The 26,275-nt window shown below is 37.8% G+C and overlaps 1 protein-coding gene across 2 annotated transcripts in view; it reads left to right on the top strand.

Annotated features, from left to right (window-relative positions):
* The first annotated feature begins 3,368 nt into the window (after positions 1-3,368).
* Positions 3,369-26,275, top strand: part of LOC145977864 (homeobox protein caupolican-like) — a 193,355-nt gene continuing 170,448 nt past the window's right edge. For both annotated transcript variants that reach the window (XM_083110190.1, XM_083110189.1), the window contains exon 1: positions 3,369-3,611. In XM_083110190.1, the coding sequence (XP_082966316.1) occupies positions 3,540-3,611 (72 nt within the window). In that variant the 5' untranslated portion in view covers positions 3,369-3,539. The remainder of the gene's footprint in view (positions 3,612-26,275) is intronic.

Raw genomic sequence — 26,275 nt, 5'->3', positions numbered from 1 at the left:
CATGTGCAACATGCTAACACTAAATTGTATACGAATTCAAAGTTTCTTTAATACATGTATATACAACATATATTATTTAAATACATTGCATAATTAATTCACCCACCTCATAGTAAACTAGCAAAAAATGTATGAATTGTCTCTCAAATGTGCACACTCTCATTCCTCAAAATATGCCCTTCCTCAAAACATGAATTTGAGTCAAAACCAATCAACAGAAATCTTATTTCTTTCTCTGGTAATTTACAATGCATTACAGAAAAGAGTGACATGCTGCGTGCGAAGCGAGCAAGAATATTTTTAGATTCAATTTTTTGCAAACTGAAAACAATATTTATATAATAGGGTGTAAATAATTTCACGGATCGCCAAGGCGTTCTCTCTTTTACAATATTCTTCATTTAGATCGTTCGGCACACATGGTTGACTCCCACGCGCCCAGCTACAACTCTGAACATAAAGAAAATTTTACGAAATGTATTTTTATTTGCATAAAATTTGAAATCGAGGATGGCAATTGCCCCCTGCAGGTGCCCTTGGCCGTTAATGTTTGCCCCCCTAGAATTGCTTTCCGTCTAAGGTTGGGGGGGAGGGAATGTCCCCCTGTGGTTGCGCCACTGAGAGGATTTTTTAAATATTGACAATATCTCTGAAGATTGTGTTAAGACGATTAGTGTGGATATGTTCTGTAGCAAAGTATTTTAAAGATATGAAAATTGTCGCCGAATGGAAGATAAATTTCTTTAAGAATAATTTCAGTTGGCTTGATAAGAATGAGGTGTTTGTAGTTGCTTTTTCTTCTACTCTATGCACTCTAAAAACCAGTGTGTCCGTTTTGAGTAAAGTAGCGACAGAAAGAAAAGCTATAAACTTAAGAACTTCTCCCGGGAAAATACGAGCGGTTAGTGGGAAGCATCAGCAACTTGGAAATACATGCAAACATCACCAAACCTGGCCTGCCTAACCCATTCACGTATGCATATAATAAGCAAATAGCGTAAATAGACAAATTTTAAACTGCCTAACATATTTACATGCATATTTCAGTTATTATATGTCTGCATGGATAGGTTAGGCAGGTCAGGATTGGTTCTGTTAGCATGTATTTCCAAGTTGCTAATGCTGTCTCTAGCCGCTTGTGGGAAAATACGTCCAAGGAAGTCACATTCGCTATCAAAGTACATTTCAAGGATGAAGGAGAAGGCAAGGTATTGGAAGTAATGATTAAATATTATTTAACACCTTAAAATATATTAATTTGTCTTGAAAGTCTTTTCTTATTAGATATTTATTGTACATAAAAAATGCATCTTAACGATACTTTTCACTATTATTATTATTATTTAATCTATTTCTGGGAATAAATTTCAGTCTCCGTGTGTGTTGCTTAGTATTACATCCTTGCAAGTGCTTATATAAATATGCTATAAATTATACTTTTTTATAAAAAAACTAAATAATCAATCTCACATCAAGTCTATGGATCCAAAGTGACCATTGTTCCTTAAAATTACTAATCTTACACATTTGTATTGATTTAGGGGTCAAATAGCGATCTTCATATTTTTGGCCGATATTTTCGGCATTCTCAATCACTGTGCATCGAGGCACTCAACTCTTGATTTGACTTGTCAGAAGCCAAGATTATGCCTCGCCCAGAGTTCCCTGTTCCACAGACCGAGCCAATTTAGCAAACCAAGTAGACAATTTTTTTAATATCAGGCAAGTTTTAGAAAGTTGTGAAAAAATGTGTAAGTTACTTCACCGCATGTAATATTTAGTTCATGTTGTTAGTACATTCTAATGCGAAATGGCTAATGTTGTACATGGAATCCTCTGTTTAATAATATAATTTAAATATTATAGAAAAATACATATCTTGTATAGTTATGTTTATTTTGTTACTATATAAATGTGGCCTTCTTAAGAACAAATTTCAAACATTTCACTCGAAGAAACAGATGAAAAATCGACAACAAAAAGGCATCTTTCATAAGTGTCAGTAGTTTTTTTTGGGGGGGGGAATTTACATTGGATATTTTACTTATCATTCACACCTCACCGAAATTATTATTACTACTTTGCAAAGCTAATATTTTAGCTTCAATTTGGAAATCACAATTTTCGTATGAAAAAAATACACACACAAGAAGCCTCATTTGTTGGAACTAAACATGAAAGTTTGGTTTAGTTTTTTGGCAGTCTAAAAACGGCTGAGGGTTCGACGTGCTGACCCCACGTCAACCCATTATCGGTAGGATTGTGGGAGGGAGACTGGCAGTCGGGAGATCTACCTAGGACCTTCTAAAGCTGTGGAGCCACGGGTTATGTTAAGCTAAATTGGTAATTCTGACTGAATAATTTGGTTACATAAAAGTTATTGGCTTGATTTGGGTAGGATTACAAAGAAATGTTGATGGCGAACACATATTTGTTTGCCACATATTTAAACATGTGTGTGTGTGGTCACCAGAAATAATTGATCCTTTATTCCAAGAAGCGTTACGCCCCTCTATTACCCCAGCATCATCCTACATACAAAATTTATCAACACATCCCGCCCCGAATAAATTTCCACAATCCTAAAATTGAAATTAAATAAATACATGTGTGGATGTGTGGTATTTACATGGAAGGAAGGAGTCTTGAGTCTCCAGAACCAGAAGAAGAAATAGTGCGTAATTGGAGATAACGCAGTTGCGTACGGAGCCATCACACAACAGTGTAAATGGACTCGGAGGTAATTATCTGAGAAACAAAGAAAAATACTCAGTAACAACGCCATGTGTCGTCTTACACAAGAGGAGGACATCCGTGATAGCGACTTCAACCAGTGTGTGGAAATGGATCCTCGACTGATTTTCCATGTTCAGTCCTGAAATTGGCTTTTGTCGTTGGCAGGAACGCACAGGAACTTAGTATAACTCCCTTTCCCCCCTTCCCCTCCGAGTTTTTTGTGGCCCCCTCCACTTTCTGTTCCATCCTGCCTGATGGCAACCAACCACCGTAAACCACCAGCATTTCCCCCCCTACCAACAGCAGCACCACTTTGTTTCCATACAAACACTCAAGCAATCACCTTCGTATCCTACACATGCGGATATACACATGTGACGCACACCTGGGGTAATACACTTGCTACATCGTGGGGCAATTTTGGTTCGACACGATAATTCGATTACTGCTTCTGGAACTTCACTGGAGTCTTGCGGCCTCCTCCTCTCCCCCCTCTCTTTCCCCCCACCTCTCTGGAGAACCATCCACCCACAACTTGAGCGGGGTCACCTTCTTATTGACCATTAATTGCATTGCTTTTACCGTGTTCTTCCGCCGCGTATTGCTCTGGGCAGGCCATCCAGTTCATTGTCGACAACCAGAGAGGACACAGGTGTACAGTGGGATTGTTGCACAAGCAGGACAACACATACACACATACTGGTTCACATACACGCCCAAGACAATAAGGAACAGTGAGTGATCTTTGGCACAAAAGAAAAGAAACTAAGTATTTTTGGGCTTGATCCTGAAGAACAACCGCCATGGACCCGTGCTGGGACCAAGGACCAATACCTTGTCAAGATGATGATGATGGGATGCTAGAAACAGACGAGGTACGTGCAAGATTTTTATTTTATTTCCTAAAGCAATCTCTGCTGTTCCTCCATTTTAGACCAGGTGCTCAAAATGGCGCCCTCATTGCAATCCCTCGAAGGCCTCTTTCTTTGTTAGGATTTCCATAAGACTTCTCACGAAGACAAAGGACATCAACAATACGCATTCATGAGGGTAGGCTTTTGTTGTGGGGGCATTTACATCGATGCATTGTTGAAAGGTAAGGATGTGCCGTGTAGCAGGCAATAATGGACATTAAACGCTGAATTCTTGTTTTTATTGTCTTCCTCGAGGTGTATTGTTAGGCGAACGGGACGGCGCCTGTACTGCAATTTTTCTTCCAGGGTAATTGTCGCAAATCTTTCACGTTATAGAAGGAAAGCAAGGTTAAAATGGTGAATATACTTGAGGGCGAAAACCTTTTTTGAAATCTTACCCAGAAACCACTTTTAAGAACCCTTTCCAACGTATGCTGCCAAGGGTGCTCTGACAGTGCACAGAAGTGTCCAAAATGTTTCTGAAATTGTAATGCACTTGGTGAATTTTCAATACGATCACCTCCACTGGCGTACGCAGGGGCTGATGGGGCAACAGCCCCTCCCGAAATTTCGAGAAAATTGACATTTTTAAATGAAGGCAGTAAAGAACTCGGAGAAACCCCAAAGTGGCAAACTCCCCTCAAAATGACACCCGAATATAATTTATCTCTTTGTACAACGCTTTAAACGATAATTCCAAAATATCTTGTACATTATTCCGCACATACCTAAAAAGTAGGCAGCCACTCCGGAAAAAAAATAATCCTACGTTTGCCTGTGATCGATCACCTCTGTACTTTTACCCAGCGCAAGAATTAAACATTTTACTTTTTGATCAGGCACTTAGCCAGGGTGAGGACTAAGGGGGCTAAAGCCCCCACCCGAAATCCTTCTAATTTCTAATTTAAATGTCACTTTTATTGTTAATAACAGAAATAAAGTTATAAAGACAGTAAAAACTGCATTACGTAAAAAACGTTTAGTGTATAATAGAGGAACCAAGATATATTTTCATAAGTTAATTTTACTGTACAAAATCCTTCAAATAAAAGACCCGCAATATCTCTATAACCGATTTCAACATCTTTCCGACTTTCACAGCCACAACACCAGATCGCGCGAAAGGTCTCTGCTGTCCATTCCACTCCACAAATCCAACTTTTATGCAAATTCTTTTACTGTTACCTCAGCAGGCCTTTGGAACAAGTTGCCACCTGAAATTCATGTCTCTTCCTCAATTGTGACGTTCAAAAAATTGTTAAAGTTACACATATTATACAATGAAAATTAAATGTTTGATTTCCCTATTAATATGGCGGGTGCAGAGAATGATAGAAGGACGTAAGGCACTAAAATGAATTAGAGTAATAGTTAAGATGAATTATCATCAAAGTATACCGTATTGGACTGTGTTTTAAGTATGTGTAATATTGGACTGTGCTTAAGTAAGTGTAGTGTTATGTATTTGCTTGTACGTGTGTAAGGGCAAAGATATGTATGTGTGTGTGTGAGTGTGTGTGTCCGTATCTATAGGTTAGATTACCTTTCTTATATGTAATTTCTCTTTGTATTTTTTATTTCTCTGTAATTTTTTATATATTTTTTTTTCTTCCCTTTTTTTTCAAAATTTTAATTATTTCATATTCAATTTTTTTGTAAACATGGTCAAGTGGAAGAAAAGGCTCCACAGCCTTAACTTCGCCATGTAAAAGAAGACGAAATAAATAAATAAATAAATAAATATTTTTATTTCTGCCATTTAATTTTAAAAAATGGATCCACAGCTTTCAAAACTTATAATTTTCTTTGTGAGGCCGTATCAAGGTTTGTGGAGGCCCCTGGGTAAAATGTTTTGTGGGGGCGCCCATTTTTTATTATATTTTACTAGGAGCTTTATTAGCTCAATATGTTAACCACCAATTTTCAGCAGTTCAAATGGTAGACCTGATTTTAGAATCAGTAGTCATTCACAATTGAACATATCGCAGATAGGTTTGCAGGGAGAATAGCAGAGTAAAATAAAGTTACAGGACGAAAATTGTAGCGCTATAGAAGCAGTAAAATTCTGCGTCTAAATGTCTACAGTATATTATGAAGAGTGAACACCGTAACTACAATATATAGTAAATACTGAACTGAGCAGTAGACTGTACTTACCTACATAATTTATTAGAAATGATATTATTTACAATTCAGAGTAAATATGTCACTACATATGCACGCTCCATCTACTGGGCAATTACCGACAGGTTCATTGTGGAAATTGTAGTAACTACACTTTCTTCAAGAAAATTCTCAAAGGCTTAACACTTATAGTAGAGACACTTTTCTTGCCTTTTTCGCCGAAAATTCATATCGAAGTCCAATTCACGAAGAAGTTCATGTTTAATGCTAAATAAACAAAGATTGGATAAGCGATCTTGTCCCATGGCAGCACGAAGCCTGTTTTTTACTAATTTCATTTTTGAGAAAGATATTTCTCAGCTGCAGTTTACCATTAAGACCAAATACATTCAAAAGAGAATTTCGACATTGGGAAATGTACTGCGGAACGGGTCCTTACATACAATATTATACATAGACAGTTCCATTGGGATGTCTTCCTGATGTTTGACATTGCTACTGCTTAGAACTCACAGTTCTAATACGATGTTATTAACAAAAGAAAGTTATGTACCTCGTAGGATTATTTAGTATCTTAATCGTATCTGAGAACTGATTGTTTGAATAAGTGTGCCTTATTTCCACACCACAGGCATATCAATCCATGGTAAAAAGTATACTGAGCTTCAGATATCTACAAACAGATCGACTGAGAGCTGTGCTACAATTGGATCCAGAAGAATATAGACATACGACAATCAATATTGAAGTCTTTTTTTTCAAATACAACTTCTTATGTAATTTTTCACAAGCATAGTCAGCTGGTAAAAAGTTTTTTTTGGTGGAGGCCATTCACAGCTTCATTTTGGTGGGGGCTCCGGGGCAATTGCCCCAGTTGCCCATAGGTTAATCCGGCCCTGGAGGTCACAGAATATAAACTTTATGAGTAAAATTTACCACTAACTGTTAAAGCCTTCTTTTGAACGATTGTGTAAAAGTTAATAACAAAATACAATAACTATGATTGTCAGTACACTAACTGTACAAAATATATGAAAAATAATGGACAACAATTATGTTAGATCTTCACTGATACGGTGGATCGAGTACAAATTCTCTCCATTTATGTAATAATAACAATACATTTGGATTGAAATTGATGTATTTTAATAACTTAGTATAACAATAATAATTATTATTGTCATTATATTTGTACTAATCAAGTGCTATTAGTAGCTTGCCCCCCTGTACAAATATTTCTGGCGACGTCCGTGCTGAACAGGGATGAGCCCCCGAAATAAAATTCTGGCTACGGGCCTGTTTTGGATTGATTGATTAAGTTGACTTCGTGGTTCTGCCACTTTTGGCTAATTGCAAAGATGAGGATGAATGGTGATAATTTGAGATGGATGAAGGACCATCACACACAACAGGAGCCCCAGATGATTATACTGGCTGTGAGTCCATTTGCCAAAGCCTCACTTGTCTGTCCAGAGTGTAGTGCATGCATGGAAGGGACATTTTGGTGTTCTTCCTTTGGAGATGACATCCTTTGTCATACACAGTATTACCCGGTGGAGGCACGTAGTGGTTCGGATTCCACTTTAAACTGTAGGTCCAGTCCCGATTAGCCTTACTGTGCATAAAGTGGTCTTAAAACAGCAAATCAAAAAAATCAATCATACACAGTAAAAAAGTTGGCTGGAGAAATAACGGTCGAGGATCGTCAATTTCGGCTGACATCCAAATACCGTGAAAAATTACCATGATCGTTTCACAGGTACTAACTGGTTTTATTTTACTTAACTTTTATGTCACTTCTGGCCAGTGAAGTGCTAACTTCTCCTCCATGGTACACCTAACGGCAAAAGAAATAGTAAGCGAATTGTCCATCAGCATTTTCACTCAGTCTGTTTTCCACAACGTAATGATTATGGATTGAAATTAAAGAACGTCAATAAGCAGAGGACAGTAGTGTGCCTGAAATCAAAGGAATGCCATGCCCTGAAACAACATGTAGAATAAAAGAGACTGAAAATAGTGATGGACAATTCGCCTACTGTTATGCTTGCCGTTAGCTGTACACTATAAGTTTACGTCTAGCTACATGCGTTGTCTACAATCTTCGCGTAGATTGCATTGGGTTGTAGTTTACGTAGACTACGTAGACAATCTAAAGTGCATTAACATTAATTTTCAAGGCTTTCATGAAAGGAAAGTGACATTTTCAACTATATTGGTTCCTAACCAACGAACTGAAAAGAATTCTATTTACAACAAAATTTCTCTTCCCTTCTATCAAGTATGGAAGAAGATAAATAGTATGCAAGAAAAAACAACAGATGGCAGTCATGAGGCAAAATTAGTATTTTCCCAATAAAACACTAGAATATTTCCTACGTCAGGTTCTTTTCCTAGATAAGAAATTGTTCGAATTTGGAAGGGAGCGTATGGAAAGTTCTCCTCACACATCAGCAAATGATACGCAGTATAATTTTGTTTTTTCCATGGCGCCCTTTGCTAAGTTATCACCTTTCGCCATGTTGTTTACATAGATTACATCATTACGTGTGTATAGTCTACGTGTAGAATGTAGACTATCGTTGTTTACGTGTAGATACACATCATTGCTTCTGGCTAATCACGAAGAGGAGGATGATATGATGAAATTGAAGAACCTGATGTTGTAGCGCGATGTGCTAAACACTCCTCCACGGTGGTCGGTTCGTCTTTAAAGTATTAACTGCCATTTCATAGTTAATCTAATTAATTTAATGTTAATGATTCAGGCAAGGGCGCTCGCAGGATTTTGCTCAGAGGGGGCAGAGTCATAGAAACTTTAATTATTAATAATATCACTATTGTTACTGCTATTACTTTTGTTATTATTATTGCTGCTTTTACTTTTTGTTATTATTACTATTATTATTACTACCACTACTTATGTTTTTTTAAGAAATACATACATTTAAAATTTCCATATTCTGTATATCTGCATATGACTGAACACAACATCTATTCTTGCAGGACAAAAATCCGTTTTTTTTGTTAAATCAGTGTAAAGTAAACTGTAAGCTTAAATGTAACCTTACTTCAAATAATAATAATAATAATAATAATTGGTAACTTGTGGCCTGTAAGTCAGAGAAAACAATATATTTTTTGTAAAATATCGCTATAATTTGACCATTCGAATTTCATTAACTATTTTCAGAAATCTCAGAGGGCAAATGCCCCCCCATGCCCCTCTGCGGGCGCCCTTGGATTCGGGTTTTAAACATAAATTTACGGTGCACTCAGTTGCAGTTAATAATCATTATGTCTGTATGCACGATAAGATCAGAGGCGCAAACACGAATTTTTGTCTGGGAGGGGCAAGAACCAGGATAAATGTACCAATAATAATAATAGTAATAATAGGCCTAATAATAATAATAATAATAGTAGTATAAAATACGTTATTAAAATTACCCAAGAAAGGGCTAGAAGTCGGTGCTAAAGCATTTGTGTTCGCACAAACTATTTTAATTATTTTTTCAACACGTTCAATTTGACATTAATAATAGCAAACAAGCGCACAAACTATTTTTAAGAGACAAAATCGTGATAAATGCATTCCAAATATAATTATTTTATTATACGACATGTATAACTTACATGCACGATATATTTCGCACATATGCAACATGGAGCTACGTAAAATAAGAAAATACATTACACCATCAATTCGTCCATCTCATAATAAACCAACAGCAAAAATTACATAAATCGTCTCTCAAATGTGCACGCACCTTTTCCTCCCAAATATTCTTCATGCATTTAAGACAAAATCTATTAAGAGAAGTCTTCCTTCTCTCTCTCTGGTAATTTACATTGCATTACAGAAAATAATCATAAATTGCAAGCGAAGCAAGCAAGAAAATTTTTAGATCCAATATTTTTGCAGGCTGAAATCTATATTGATTTAATAGAGTGCAAATTATTTCACGAGGCGCCACGGCATTCTATCTTTACAACTTTTTCATTTCGATCTTTCGGCGCCCACGGCTCTGAACTTAATACGACCAAGAAAAGCAGACATTGCGAGTGAAGCGAGCAAGAAGATTTTACGAAAAGCATTTGTATTTGTATAAAATTTGAAATGGGGGGTGGTAATTGCCCCCTGCAAGTACCCTTGACCGACAATGTTTGCCCCCCTTGCCGCCCTAGAACTCATTTTCGTCCGAGGTTGGGGGGGAGCAATGCCCCCATGTCCCCCCCCCCCGTGTGGTCGCGCAACTGCATAAGATATGCATTTTAAAATCAATATCCCGCTTTTGTAAATTGACAGACAGTTAAATTTTTAAAAGGTATGATCAGTATGCATATCCATCCTTATGCACATATATAGTTTAATAATTCCTAGAACACAATCTTAACCTTCCCTAACCAACACGGTCCACCACAAGCGTAGAGATATAATATATGAGTTGTATGTAATAACAGTTAATATTAAAAGGAAACAATAACAAAATAGTAATTGATATCAATTATGAAGAACAAAAGCAGTAGCATAATGTAAGAGAAGTAATAATTTTACAGCTTTTTCTTTGTTTTGTTTTTTACTATTTTTTCTTTGAACACACAGAGAAAATTCAACGTAACAGTTCCTTTAGAACGCACCATTGTACAAAATCTAATTTATTTCCATTTTGTTTCGACATCAATCACAATGCAAGAAAAGGACAATACTAGGAAAGTATATAGCTCTTCCTCATTCTCATTCAAGGTAAATCAATAGTATCGCACTGCCCTGCCATCTATGAAGCAAGATTTAACTTTGAGGTCAATTACATATATTGCTGGGAGAGAGATTAATGATGAATAGTCATTGCCTTCGCAGATGAGTCTAAAACTACAGTAGTGGTTTAGTGATTAATTGATTTGGGTTATTTAATTAGCTTTTCTGTCTAGTTTTCCAAAATAGCACGCAATTGTAATTTATGACCATACCAATCTTCACGAATTCAAATTTAAATAAGAAAAACGGTTGCGTCCAGTTCCTTGTAAATTAACTGTTAAATTTTGCAAATATTACGGTAACTTTCAATTGTAATATGGCATCCAGTTTTGCATTCCGTAAGTAAACATTAATTTGTATCTTATAAAAAGCATTATTAATGAAAGTTTCTACGTTAGATGGCGCTTGAGAGTAATAATGCTATTTCCAATCTTATCGGTTATGTTCTTTGCTAAATAGCTCTGTTGTTAGTACATTTTTAATGCAATAATTGGTGTTTAGAAATCGTCTAAGTAAATTTGGCTGAAGATCCTTTAAATTTCCTTTTCCTTATAAAAAAAGTTGTAAAATTGAATTTGTAAATAACTTAATTGTTCTTAAAAATTGTCACGCGCCATAAAAGATTCAGGGATTCCAAAATGTTTTGTGTAGGCTTGGGATGCAATGATGCATTTCTGACTGACTGACCGATTTATTTGGTGATTGCTGTCAAGTAGTTTCTTTGACTTCCAGTAGCGTTGGCTGGTTCACTGGGGGTTGTTACAGATCTAATATGGATTGCAAGCTTAGAGATCACAGAATCCACACTGACGAAGCTTTATTCGGAGCCGCTTGTATGAACTAAGCAGTGATGTGCGTCTACCCGTAAACAACGATAGTTGTTCTACACGTAGACTATTTTATACACGTAGAATACGTAATCTATGTACACAACATGGCAAGAGGTGATAACTTAGCAAAGGGCGCCGTGGAATTAAAACAAAATTATACTGCGTATCAGTTGCTGATGTGTGAGGAGAACTTTTCATACGCTCCCTTGCAAATTCCAACAATTTCTCACCTAGGAAGAAACCTAATATAAGAAATATTCTAATGTCTTATGGGAAAAAGACTACTCTTGCCTCACGACTGCCATCTGTTGTTGTTTTTTGCATACTATTTATCTTCTTCCATAGTTTGTAATAGAAGAGAAGAGAAATTTTGTTGTAAATAGGATTCTTTTCATTTCGTTAGGAACGAATATAGTTGAAAATGTCACTTTGCCTTCATGAAACCCTTGAAAATTAATGTTAATGCACTTTAGATTGTCTACGTAGTCTATGTAAACTACAACCCAATGTAATCTACGCGTAGATTACGTGTAGACAACGCATGTAGACGTAAACTTATAGTCTACTGCACATCACTGGAACTAAGTTTATAGAATTTAATTTAAACACATTTCTCACCGAAAATATACCGAGGTATACAAGGTCCTCCTCACAAAGGAGCGTATTGCCAGTCATGTCATAACCCCCATAAAGTATTTAACTAGATACTGTGAATATTACTATCTTATTACTGAAATTCACTTTCTTTAACATACTCAACACTTTGCTTCGTCTGCCCACTAAGTTCTTCCTTTCTTTATCTAACGGATTAAATATGGCGCACCAGTAGCAAAAGCTACTTGGAACCAGCTAAAGTAAATGAATTACTATGTATTCTGTTTCCCCCTCCCCCCGCCTCATCGCACATATTGCAACAATATTGAATTCTTATTTTAAAGAAATATTCCTCCCCCAAATTTTGATGGTGCGGTCGCGCCATTAGGTATTTCTCGTGTGGGTACCTTTGGAGGAATACAGTTATTCTATTTTGTTATTAAATTTTTACACGCCTTGTTGAAGAAAAATCTTTAAAGTTTGAAGTAAATTTTAATTGTGAAGTATACTTCGTGATCTTTCAGATAAAAATCTCAATTTTTGGAATTCTGGAAACTCGTATAACAATATATATTCTTTATATAAAGCTCGTTTCTTCTCCAGGATGTTCTGCTGAAAGGGTAGGTTTATTCAGGTTTTTTTAAATAAAATTAAACAAACTATGCCAATTGTGGCGTCGTTGCTGCATGGCAGTGCCCCTCCTCACTACAGAATGCATCCGCTAATACCTTGTATCGTGAAACGCCAACGGGAGCTGCTTGGACAGAACGACCTCCGGCCCACCTGTTCAATATTAACCTCCCCAACAATAAAGTCTCGTTTTCCCATTGTCTGGGAGGCATTATCTTCCGCACCCGTCGTTAGCCGAGACCCTCAGGGGCGCGAAATCAGCGCACGCGCCCGCATCGACAATGGCGGGACCACCTGTACCGCCGGAAAGAGACACAAACGCTGATAAAAACGCTGGAAAATTGTTACCGAATCGCTTCCCGGGAGCTTTCGCAAGCAGGCACCTGCGTCTCGAATATCGGACACCTGTTTTGGTGCTAATAGAGTGCCCGGAAGCAGCTTCGCGCCTTGAGGCACCATTGCCCAATTCAACTCCATCTCTGGTTAGGTTTTATCTTGTGCTTTGCTGGTTACTTACGCTCCCAGCTACCTCGTATCGCAATATCAAGTTACATTCCTTCCTCAACCGACTTCTTTTGGTGGAAACGTATGCAGATCTCACACAACTGCCTCCCGACATGACTTGGAGGAACACAAATTCCATGTTCCTTTCTTGCACCTCGTTGCGTGGCTTATCTGATAGACTCCTTACCGATGTGTGTCGTGAGTAGTGGCTAATGGACATGAGCAGTGCGCCTTCAAAAGCAGGAAGCCCTGTAACTGGGAAAAAAATGTTTTTTTTTTGTTCATTAATATCCTGCGGAACATTTGTGAGCGTTGGTGTAAAGGGCCTCAGGGGTCCGATGATGTGTTCTTGAAAACTGCTTGTACTCTGAATAGTTAAAAAAGTTCGGGCTTTCCTCGCATATCATTTCCGTTGCTGCCAGTTCGAATTAAATTTTGACATATGCTACAGCTCCTTGTCCATCGGTGAACTATCGTCCATCCCAGGGTGCGAAATTCTATGGGGACGGGTGGCCTCAAAAATCAACCCACCAAAAGTTTCCGGGGGGGGGGGGGAGGAGTTTTTGTTACGTCAAACAAAAAATCAGGAATTACTTTTAATTTTAAATATACTTTACTAAGAATAATATCGAGAACACACACAAATTAGTGTAGTTGTGAGAATTGAATGCTTTCTCTCTCAAGAGATCATTAACAAATCTACATAAATACGCACAATAAAAGTAAAACAAGAATACAAAACAATAATAACTATGAAATCTAATTGATTTATATTAACATAAAGCAAAAACTAAATAGAAACTTACACATAATAAATCCACTTCAACTATTTCATAATTTATTAATATCTTTAACCAGTTAGTAAAGGAATTAGTTTGCCAGTTTATAATATCTGATATATGTATATAATAACATTATAAATATGTATATCGTATAATGTATACGTATGTTTGTGTGGAAGGGGTGTTGTAGATTAAGATCTTTCTCCCCCCCCCCCCCCCCCCCGACCAGTCTTCAATGATTTCGCACCCTGGTCCATCCACTGTAAGAATGAAGTGATTGAGAAGAAAACCACGTGATATCTGAGAAATAGTGCCTTTCGTTGTTAGATCTGGTGCTATCTTGTCCATAAATATATTGGTTGTAGCTGTATAGCTTATAAAAGATAAGGTCCCACAATTTCAATATAACAGCTATACGTTGAGTGGTATGTCTCAATTACATCCACTGTATTCCTATTGCAAGATTCCTGCACAGCTGCTATTGGACATTGGATATTGAAACAACCAATAATTTTTGTCATAAGCCATGTGCATTTTCTTCATTGACTTCATACAACAAGCTCCTTTCAACCACTTTCGATGCATCATGTGTGTGTTTGTGTGTGTATGCGGTGCCAGGAACGTGGTGCTGATCACATCATCTCCTGCCTATACCTTATATCTATATTCTTACACTCAGCACACGGGGCGTACTATTCCGGCATATTTTCCCCAAAATTGCCGAGATCGAGAATGTATGGGGCCCAAACTCCACGTCCCTCTTATCTACCTCATTGCAAGGTGCAATGTGAATGGGAAACCTTACTTCTTAGCTTTATCATACACTAGCTGATTTCCCGGCGTTGCCCGGGTATTTATTTATCCCAATCTTGTATTAGACAAGAAAATAATGAATTCTAGCTATGTGTAAAATGTAACTAATTTTAAATGTGATCGTGAATGTCACCAATTAGCTTAGCGACTCCAAAAACTATGGATTCGACACTAATCTAGGTCATTTGTAGCATTTTATTTTTCACCCCCTCGCACCCCCCCCCCCCACCCATGCCGATAGGTGATGCACTTGGAGTTGAACCGCATTGGGAGTGCCACGAGAACTATGGATTCCATTCGCAACACAGCCTGAATGTTAGACAACCCGAGAAACTATCGTTGTGCGGATTGCATAGAGTCAAGGATGTCTGTTTGTACGGAATTTAATATCCGTGGTTCTCGATTATTTTTACATGTCACCCTTTCCCACCCCACCCCTAGGGGTGCCAGGGATGTCTTACCCCAACAGTATTTATTTCCAGATTGTAAGTGATACGTGTACCAAGTTTGGTTGAAATCGCTCCAGGCGTTCGAGAGATATGCCGGAACAAACAAATATACACACCCACACTCACCCACACACACATACATCCATTTTTATATATATAGAAGATAGATAGATTCATGAAGCATTATTCAAATTTGAATATTTGATCTTGTATAAAGGTAGATAATAATTATAAATATGTATCTGTGTGAATCATAAAAAATATTTTACACGGTTATCATAACTGTAAACCATCAATCACAGTGTGCGGGGTAATACATCTCTTCGTCTTGTGTCGTCGCCTTGTAATCAAAGGGTTCCTGGTTAGTTAGTCGGTGGTAGCACATGGTGTTCCGGATCTCCTTTATAGCGTACCTGTGCATAAAGTGCGCTTAGAAACTTGCGCGACTGAATTTGTAGCCATTGTAGTCAGTGGGTGTTATGTATTTTACAGCTTGAAACGAGTTACACCTTTACAAACTGGATTACTAAAAATTATACTAATTACAGTTAACCATGCAATACCGTTAAACCTTAAAAAAACTGTAGTTGGAAGGCAGCGGAAATTCATAGTCTTCAGATCCTCATTTTTCAATACACTTTTTACATGAGTTGTTAAAATGTGCGGGATTCTTCAACACATCGTGCTTAAATTCAATTCTAATAGCTTAGTTCATACAAGTGACTCCGAATATAGCTTCGTCAGCGTGGATTCTGCGATATGTATACGCCTGGAATCCATACTGTATATGAAAGAACCACAAGCGAGGCAGCCAACGCCACTGGTAGTTAAAAACACTCTACTTCATAACAACAATCACCAAGTAAATGTCAGTCGCTGCAATGTGGGATTTTGTAATCCCTCATTATTCTATGGCGCGTGGCAATTTTTAAGAACAATTAAGTTACTTACAAATGCAATTTTAATACTTTGATAATGAAAAGAAAATTTAAGGGAACGTCAGCCAATTTTACTCAGACGATTTCTAAATACTAATTTTTGCATTGAAAATATACTCACAACAGAGCTATTTGGTAAAGAATGTAGCTGCTAAGATTGGTAATAGCATTATTACTCACAAGCGCCATCTAACGTGGAAACTTTCATTTAATAATGCACTGCTTCAAAGATACAAATTAATTTTTACTGACGGAATCTAAAACTGGATGTCATGGATGAGAAGTGACTGCACTATTAGAAGATATAGTAATATTTCGTTTAAATTTAACAGCCTGCTTGTTAATTTACACTGTGTACTGTTGTTCTTTGTTAGTGTCCTTTTTCAATTTCATATCATCACTCATTCTCATCGTCGCGATTAGCCAAAAGTAGCAGAAAAGAACGCTAAATAACAAGAATCAAAATCAAATAAAAATGTTTATTGGCAGAATGAAATAATGAAGTCAAATTATTATTTGAAACAAATGATATAAATTCACTGCAGCCTCAAAAATTCTATGAAACGTACACAAAAGAGGATTATAATAGAGAATATTACTGAAAAATGATTAAAAATTGGCAGTTTCATAGATAAAATTTCGGTTTAATATTGAACACACCCAGTTCTGCAATTAAGCGTAATAAATGTCGAACAGGCGGCACATTGGAAGTGAAAGGAAACCCAAATTTAGAAACTGTTATTTGCGTGCTGTAAGTCTTGGTTCTAACCGTATACATATTCTGCTTCTTGCTCTTGGGTAATAATAAATAAATTAATTATTAATTGTAATAGTTTATATTGTGATTACATAGGACACTTGAACTCCAGATTAAAGAACCAAAATATCCGAGTTTTTAAGGCGTTTGAAAATTTTTTGTTACACGCAGAGGTAGACAAAAGTAAACATTTATTCAGGCGCCAGCAAATTTTTGTTGCAAATATGCGGTAAGAAGGCCATGAATTCAACTAACATAAGCTATGAAATGTGATTTTATAACATCTAATTTATTATTTAATATAATATTGGATTAAAGTAACTAATTCTTGCATCGGGGTGAACTTCCAAGAAGTCTCAACTGGCAACGCCATAAAAAACTAAGCAATACTTTATAATTCATGACTGACTATCATATCGCTGCAGATTTTAAAATTCTGCTAGCAACAGACAACAGTAAAAAAATTGTAATGGCATGTTTATTATTCGTCGTTATTATTTTCTCTTTAAAGAAATAGTAATTGGACTCGTATTATTTTTTAAAAAAATAGAACTGGATTTTGAAAATTGGGGCGCCAGGTGAAAATTTTCAGTCGCCTTGTACTTTTCTACGCCAGGGTGCGAAATCACTGCAAATTGGTGTGGGGGAAGGAGCAGACACACACAAATACACACTTATATATAATTTAATTTCCACTAAATATTTGTCAATTAAATAATTAAATTATATTATAAAATATACAATGTATTATATCCACTGTCCATTGAAAATTCGACTGCAAATTGAAGATTTTGATATAAGTACTACTGATACTATGAACAATGATTTGCGTGGCTAGCGGCAGAAAAAAAGATACATTAAGAAGATAATAGTTTCATACATAAAATTCACATCTAAATGTTATTACGTGTCTTATTTACATATTTATATACTTTGCGGTAGCTGACGAAAGGCGATGAGAAATGGAGAAGAAATAACAAGTCGGACTAATTCCTGTGTTCTGGGGATTGCTGGGTTCAGTGTCCTTAGAGCCCAGGCTCTTTGTTGTAAGTTTCTTGCGTGTGCGCTCGATATTAAAGTATACTTGACTTCAAAACTAATTGCTTATGTTTGTTGTTAAAACAAAAACTCTCCTTCCCCGGAAAAGTTTTGTGGGGGGAAATTCTCCCCTGTCCTCCCGGGATTTCGCACCGTGTTTCTACCCGTTAGGCCCAGAGTCCCAAGTCCCGAACCCACCTATGGCCGGCCCTGGGTATTTGTGTGGACTCTCGCGGGTTTGTATTTACCGCTGGAGAAAGATGGAGAAAGGTTAGTGTGTAGCCGCAAAAGGAGAATGCGTGATGTGGTGTCCCCAAGGGGTCTACTGCTTGGGGCTGTTTTACTGCACCCGCATATGAAGGCACCTGCAGTAAGGTGCTTGCAAAAAGCTTCTGGTAACGGTTGTTCAGTGGGGACAAATACCGTTGTTCAACACAGGAAGCTCACCATTACGTCTCTTGCAGAACAACCTGCTGGACGATGGACGGTAAATATATTGCCTGGATTGAAAGGCTAAAGCGCACCTCACAAGCAAGGTCGTATTTAGGGGGGCTCCAGGGGGTCCGGACCCTCACCCCGAAAGACTTACCAAGTACATAACTAAAAAATGAAAATATAATTGTTGTATAATCGGTGGTTATTATTTTCTCTTAAGGATTATATTGGGATCATACTGCTTTTGAAGGACTGTATACCAAAGATTTATGCTTGCACATTTCTATTTACGTTAATATGCATAAAATATTAATCAGGATCTTCACTTTCAATATATATTCAATTCTTCATCTATTTGACATTAATTTCTTTACCTGAACACTTGTTTTTATTACAAACTACGTCGATCTTAGCTACACCTAAGCTAGATAATGAATAGCCTACGTGGTGTTATATCTATCTCAATTCTTATACGTCTTTTACCTATTCGTGTAATAATAATATATGTTGAGTTGGTGTTTTAAGTCCACTTTATGCACAGTATGCCTAATCGGGACTGGACCTACAGTTTAAAGTGGGATCCGAACCACTTGTGCCTCCACCGGGTATCGAACCCGGGACCCCTTGATTACAAGGCAACAACGCTACCACTGCGCCATGGGGGAGGCCCTAATAATAATATAATATTAATTAATTGATATATATCTTAATTAGTATTTATTTAACATACTTTTAATATAATTATTTTAATTTAAATATTATTATTATTATTATCGGGTTCGATACCAGGTGGAGGCACAAGTGGTTCGGATCCCACTTTAAACTGTAGGTCCAGTCCCAATTAGCCTTACTGTGCATAAAGTGGACTTAAACACAAACTCAATCAATCGATCATTATTATTTTTATTATTATTCCTGAGACACTTGGTTCGGATCCCGCCAGAAATATATTTTTAGGTTCGTGCCTGACCACAAGCATGTTTTGCAAATATATATTTTTAATATTTTTCTAATTTTACGGCGCTCGCATTAATTTGCATTATTCTCGCAGATACTATCAATAAAAAATTGATCTAAAGCAGTTGAATCATCGTCGTATAGGTTCTGCGGAAATAAGTGAACTTCATATTATACAATAGAAAATAAGTAGGTCTACCTATTTTTTGCTTATTTCCTTAGTTATGAACAAGCACAGAAAATAAATGAAAAACAAGAAAATAGGGATATTTCCATCGGTTGAGGAGAAATTTTTCTTCTGTGGTCAACAACAGCTACCACTTCGATGTGACGATGACAGTGACCTACTAAGGGAGATTTCCGTCTCACCTGAGGATTTCAGAAGTCGAACGTAGGTTTGTGCTGTCTTTTGTGTCGCTACGGTGTGAAACGTTGTCATTGATTGGCTCGTTCTAAACGACATGTATTGCCTTGCGTGACCCTTCGGTCTGATATCTTCCTAAGTCTTGAAGATCCAAGCCACAATGATGGGAAATTAGGGCTTTGTTAAGGTTAGGTGCGAAGGCAGGCGACAGCACCCTAAAGGATAATATCCAAACCTGCAGAAAAAACGCGTCTTACTTCAGTCTCCAATACGAAATGATAAAAAGTTCTGGTGAGTTGATTTCAAAAAATGTGTCCGAGATAAAGAGAGCCGTGCCCAGGATTTTCGGAAGGGAGAGGGGTTACGCATACTATTTTTGGTGGTCAGTCCTCAATTTGCCGTCTTTTCCTGTATTTGGCGTTCTCTTTTTAAGGAATACTTGGTCAAATTGGGTTATGACCCAACCAACCATTCCTTGGGCACGTTACTGGAGATAAATGAGTAAGCATTTGATCATATTGGGAGACGATACATTATATGTGTTGGGAACGGAAGGGTTTTCACTGAACATTAATTGTTTCACGATCCAGCTGTATTCGAGAAGACTTCCTTTGTTTTGTGCCGATGTGTGACAAGACTGCGGAAACTGTGACTGACAATTTTGAACACTTGTGAGTGCTTAGGTTTGAACATGAACAATTTGGTGCGTTTCGGCTTTTATAAGAGCTGCAAACATGGAAGGACAAGACACATTAGTGGTGCTCAAGCTCGAATCAGAGAGAAATATTCGAGAACTGTCTGCATCCAGTTCGCAGCCCACAGTTTGAATCTCGCGTTGTCGAGTGGATTGTACATCCCGCGCATGTGTAACAGCTTCGTAAAAACACTCAAAGACACCGTAGATGTTTTGATGCCTCATGAAAAGAAATGGACAAACACACATACTGAGATGGTTTCGGCACACAATGTTAATGCATGGAAATGGAGAAGTCAAGTGGTGAAAAAATGTTCGGATTTCACGGTCTGATTAAATTGTATTTATTTACTGCCCTCAACAGAGGTAAACCTCCAATTACAGACAGCAGATTGGTTTACACAGAAAAAAAATGACAGACTTAAACAGTGGCGACGATTTAGGGGATAGTTGCTCCCCATTCATTTTGCCACCACACTATCACACTATGGCCTCTTACTGCTAAGCCTTGTCTACCAAGAGAAAGTAAATTTTCCTTGCACCCTCCTCCCCCGTTTTGGAACCCACTTGCCTCTAATGGCCTTAAACACAATTGTGAGGTTCTATCTATACCCATCAAAAAATGGTGTTCAGCACCCCCCCCTCACCCGCCCGAAAGAAATTCCTAGATACGTGCCTGGTATCATGCCTGTAATGTTTACTATTAAAGGAATAAACAGAAATGTCTGTTATAAAATTACATTTTTTTTTACTTAAGTGTTTTTCCCCGAACATCCTACAATTGATAGATTGATTGATTTGGTTTATTTTAGTTCACTTTAATGCCACTTTGGCTAATCGCGACGACGAGTGATGATATCATGAAATTGATGAAGGGACATTCACAAAGAACACCCATGCCGAGGGCGGGATTCGAACCCGGGACCCCTAGCGCCGTTAATATAGCAATTCCTGTTTCAAATAGTCTATCGTTCATGATGGTTTATCAAAGTTTCGCGGGCCGGCCCCTGTGGTGGAGTGATTAGCACTTCGCGCTACAACGCTAGGGATCCCGGGTTCGAATCCTGACCTGGGCATGGATGTTTCTGAGTTTCAATTCATCAATTTCATCATATCATCCCTCATTCCCATCTTCGCAAATTAGCCAAAAGTGGCACAAAAAGCGAAGTAAAATGAATCAAATCAAATCAAATCAAACCAAAGTATCGCACACTACTCCTCGTCTCGATATGACAGACTAGTTCTCAAATGGTGTATCGCCTCCCCGTCTTTGGCTTGTATCAAGGAGTCCCAGGTTCGATACCCAGTGGAGGCACATAGTGGTTCGGATCCCACTTTAAACTGTAGGTCCAGTCCCGATTAGCCTTACTGTGCATAAAGTTGTAACGATTGAAAAAATTTTGGCAAATCTTTTTAATATTTAATAGCCCTCGTATAAATTCATTTGGAGTTTTAATCTTTTGAATGTACAATTTTTTTTTATCTTTGTTAACATTGTAACGCAGTTTCGGCCCAACGAGAAAGAACGCAAAGCAAGTAGAAGCTTGCGTTGTTTTTCTTCCTTAACAACAATGAGTTCTTTTCGTTCGGCGCTGCGTGGGTTTGTAAATAAGTTTAGCTTGCATTGTGTTTCTGGATATGTCTTATGGAAAGGGTAATTGTTAGATGCTAAAAATAACTTTTCAGTTTGTCGAAATCTTTTGTTGAGAAATAGGATTGCGCAATCTCGCAAGTATAAATATCAGCGTTCTCGCTGGCAGATTAAATCAGTATAGCAGTAGATTCCGGAATCGTTAGGTGATTAAATCGCTTGTCGAGGCCCAGGGCTGGGAGAACACAGGCGTTGTGAGGGGAGTGGCTGGTCAGCTCTCCCTTCTACAATGTCTTGCGTTTTCCGTAAGCTACCTTTCTGGATTTGTGCTGGTCAGCATGATCCTTAAAGGGGACTTTGGCAGGCTTGTAAATAATTTGATTTATACATAATTAATCTTAATAATTTAAAATTTTGTTTCATAAATTCTATCGAAGTTGGCACTGGTCAGTGTGACTCCGGTATAAATTCAAGTTATACACCCTTCTCGTCGAGTTAATTGTTTTAATTCTTAAATCATTTTGAATTCTCCTGGTCAGGAGGTTCATTTAAATAAATTTGTTTCTTTGATACTTAAATCCGAGAGCATACCTCTGGTCAGAGGATGTCTCTTAAATCTAATAACTTATATAGTTTCACGTCCGTTTCTAAAGTCTGAGTATCCGGAACGTTTATTGGTTTTTCTTATTTTGGTTTTATGTTAGATATAATTTTGAAACAGTTATAATAGGTGACCGGTCGAGTAAATGTTTTTATAGAAATTCGTTTAAGGTAAAAGTCTATTGTTTTGCTTTTGCAATGTAAGTAGCCAAAAAGGGTAGACAGAGTCCCCTGTTATGTTATGGAATTCCAAGCGAACATTTGTAGTTTGTGGCCGAGAGATGGCTTTGGTAATTGGGTAGAGACAGGCTCCCCTTATCTTTAGTTATGAATGTTATTGGAGGTTGGCCCCGAAGAGGGTAGTATACCTCGAGAGTTCTAAAGAACATAATACTGAAGTGAAAATATGACAGAAGCACAAATAGATATTTACGGATAAGAAGTTTATGTAATTTTCTTTTGGTTTTGGTTAATGGAAATTGTCGATCATTGCTGTTAATTTGTCACCTGTTTATTGAAACCAAGTTAAGCTGGGATATGGACGATATATATATGAGGGAGCTCTCTGGATTGTATTTTATGAGAAAGCAAGTTTCAGTCTATGTTTTTTCGGAAGTTATTTGAACAGAAATTAAATTTTGGCATTGTAAATTTTTCTCGATCTGAAGATTGTATACTTTCTTTTATCCTAACATATATATGGATTAGTAAATAAATTTATAATCGTTATTTGGTATTTCTTTGTAGTAAGTTTGCCTAATAAGTATAAATTAACTGACTTCCTTTTTGTTGGAGAGGTGTCCCGCCGTTACTGGTCAGTGAGGCGGAGGCCTTATCAATCCAAAGGACGCCAGAATTGATTATGCTGATTTCAATCGCGAATCGTATGCGTATCCTCACTGGTCAGTGGAATGCGGGTGCGATTGCGGTGGAGTTCAAGCATGAGAAAGGGCTAATATAATTTGAAGTCTTGGTTATGTAAGTGTAAATTTAACTTTTGATTATATTATTATCTTGAAACAGACCCTTACCCGAACTTTGGGATGCGGGGTCTCATGCCCCGCAGGAACTGAGCGTAGTCGTGGCATTTATATATTTATAACAGAAAGATATTTGGTAGGCAGCGACGCCCGGTCTTTGTCTGTCGAGGGGACCGAGCCGGTGTGTCGTGTGTCTTGGCAACGGGCTGACGGCCCATATCCTTGCAAAGTTGACTTAAAACACCAAATGAATCAATCAAATGGTCTGCTCTCGTCTCGGCATGATTTCCCAAAAGCCGCTTCTGAACCCTGTTGTGCGTAAACATACACACAGAGTCGCGCTGAAACACGTCCAAGCGAGGAAGAACGCGTTTAAAACACCAATGCGAGGAAGCTTAGAAAAAACGAGCTTGCAGGTCACACAAAAGCTTCGAAAAAGGGAGACTAAGAAATCGTTGATAGCAGCCTAGATCTGATAAGATTGGGGAAACGTGCCACATCAATGTAGTCACTTCTCGCCTCATGAAGAAAATCTAGTATCATGGCACACGCCATACAAGAACAGTCGATAAAAATGCTTCGTGATGGAGGGAAGGCGGTGAAAATTTCCGTTTCTTAACCTGACACGCAAATCACATTGGCAGCGATGCTCATTTATTTTTATCATTATTGTTTCTCATTCTTCACATCTTGCCCAGCCTTAACATGCTTCAAGCGTCAGTTATGGGGTTTCACTTGTCAGGAATTGACATGCAAGCTTTTCCACAAGACTGGTTTTGTGTTTGGATTCGGGTGAATGAGAATGGATGAAGTGGCTCTCGATACCTTGATATGCTGTAAACAAAATATCGATATTAGAGGTAAGATTCAGTGCTCGATAGATTTGGGCATTGGCGTAACTTTGGGGGCAAGGGGACACTCAACCAAATTTTAAGGTTTAGTAAAATTTGCAAGAGTAATTTTGTTAACCTCCTTGAACCTGAGGTTAATTTTCTGTCCGCTTCCTCCAAAGGTAAGCCCCAAGTAACGCTGTTGACTAGTGGCGTCCTAAAAAAATTCGTAAGGTGCAAATTAACACCAGGCATCATTTTTAAAATACTCTGAAAGGTAGCCCCAAATATATATTTCTGTGCTTGGCACCATGACACGTAGGCCCCACATATTCTCAATCTCGCCGGCCTCCGTGGCTAGCATAGCGCGCTACGACGCCAGATGTCACAGGTTCGAATCCTGGCCTGAGTATGGATGTTCTTTGGGTATCCCTTCATCAATTTCATCATCATCATCACTCATCTCCATCTTCGCAATTAACCAAAAGTGGCAGAAAAGCGGATTAAATTAAACGAAATCAATCAATCTTTCTCGGCCATAGGGGAAGTGATGTGATCACCAACACGCTCTGGTCACCATTATCTCTGGAGCCTATTTGTTAGAGGCTGGGAGTGGGTCCTGACCGTATAGAATTTGAAATATTTTTGGAAATCAACTATGCACCTCCGATTCCAATTTAGGTATGAAGACTAGGTAGGAAGGTGACTGTAAGAATCCGCAAAGAAGCAGGAAATACAAGACCTTCATTAGTAACACCACGATCATTTCTGACATCGCATGATGCTTAGCCTACAAAGGACGCAGGAAATGTCAAGAACTTTCTGTACACGGATCCTTCCTCGATGCGTTTCAACACTTCCCTTCACACGTTCCACCTATATAACCCTCTCGTGTTCCAAGTCACGATAATTTCTTTCAATTTTCCGTGTTTTTTCCTTATCGCGTCGATCTTCCTGCCCACCTAGCACCTCGACTGCGTAGATCTTTCACACCTTTTGTCTCAGAGCCATCTATTGGCGGACAAAAGAATTATTGTTTCGAAATTGCGTTTCATAAACATTTCTTGGCCTGTGCTCACACGTTTCGTTTTTATGACATGTCTTTGTTATTCTGGTAGACAAAAGAGCAACGATAAGCCAAATGAAACGGGTTGGAAGTTACCATATGTGTGTGCGGTAGCACAATATGAAGCGAGTGCAAGTGTTGCCAGGCCGTTATAGCAAAATATAACTGACGCATTCTAGAACTAACTGAATTTCTTCTCCCACAATTATTTATCAATATTTTTAACGTCACATATATACACAGGTAACATAGCCAACTGCCCACTCGGTTTGTATATCTGAATAAGTCAAGTACAGTGAGATCCATGAGTATTACCGTGCAAATTGTCCATGACTATTTTCATTAATTTTTCTCTTACATCCTGTGTGTTTTTAAGCGATGGGTTTTTATGTATGCTGGTGCAGAAGTTGTCAACAGCTTGTTTTGAGTTTTATTTTAATTCTTGAAGCTCTTTTTAGGTCAAATAAAGTGCACGACCAAGGTGATGGACAATTTGCACGGTAATTAATACTCATGGATATCACTGTACAGTGGGATCCATGAGTATTTCCGGGCAAATTGTCCATCACCATCTTTGTTCTCTATATTTGATCCAATAAGAGCTTCAAGAATTAAAAGAAAACTCAAAGCAAGCTGTTGACAACTTCTGCACCAGCATACATAAAATCCATCGCTTAAAAACACACAGGATGTAAGAGAAAAATTAATGAAAATAGTCATGGACAATTTGCACGGTAATACTCATGGATCCCACTGTACGTAGTAACACAATTTTGATCCGACAATTACCAGTGTGCGGATTAACGGGGAGGGGTGGATCGGGGATTTCCCTCCTACAAAAAAAATATCCCCTGCAAAAGATAATTATTTTTATCCCAACCTGGGATGAT

The sequence above is a fragment of the Lepisma saccharinum genome, chromosome 23 (assembly GCF_977018435.1).
Source record: "Lepisma saccharinum chromosome 23, izLepSacc3.1, whole genome shotgun sequence".
NCBI lineage: Eukaryota > Metazoa > Arthropoda > Insecta > Zygentoma > Lepismatidae > Lepisma > Lepisma saccharinum.
This window is presented reverse-complemented; position numbering and strand designations above follow the sequence as displayed.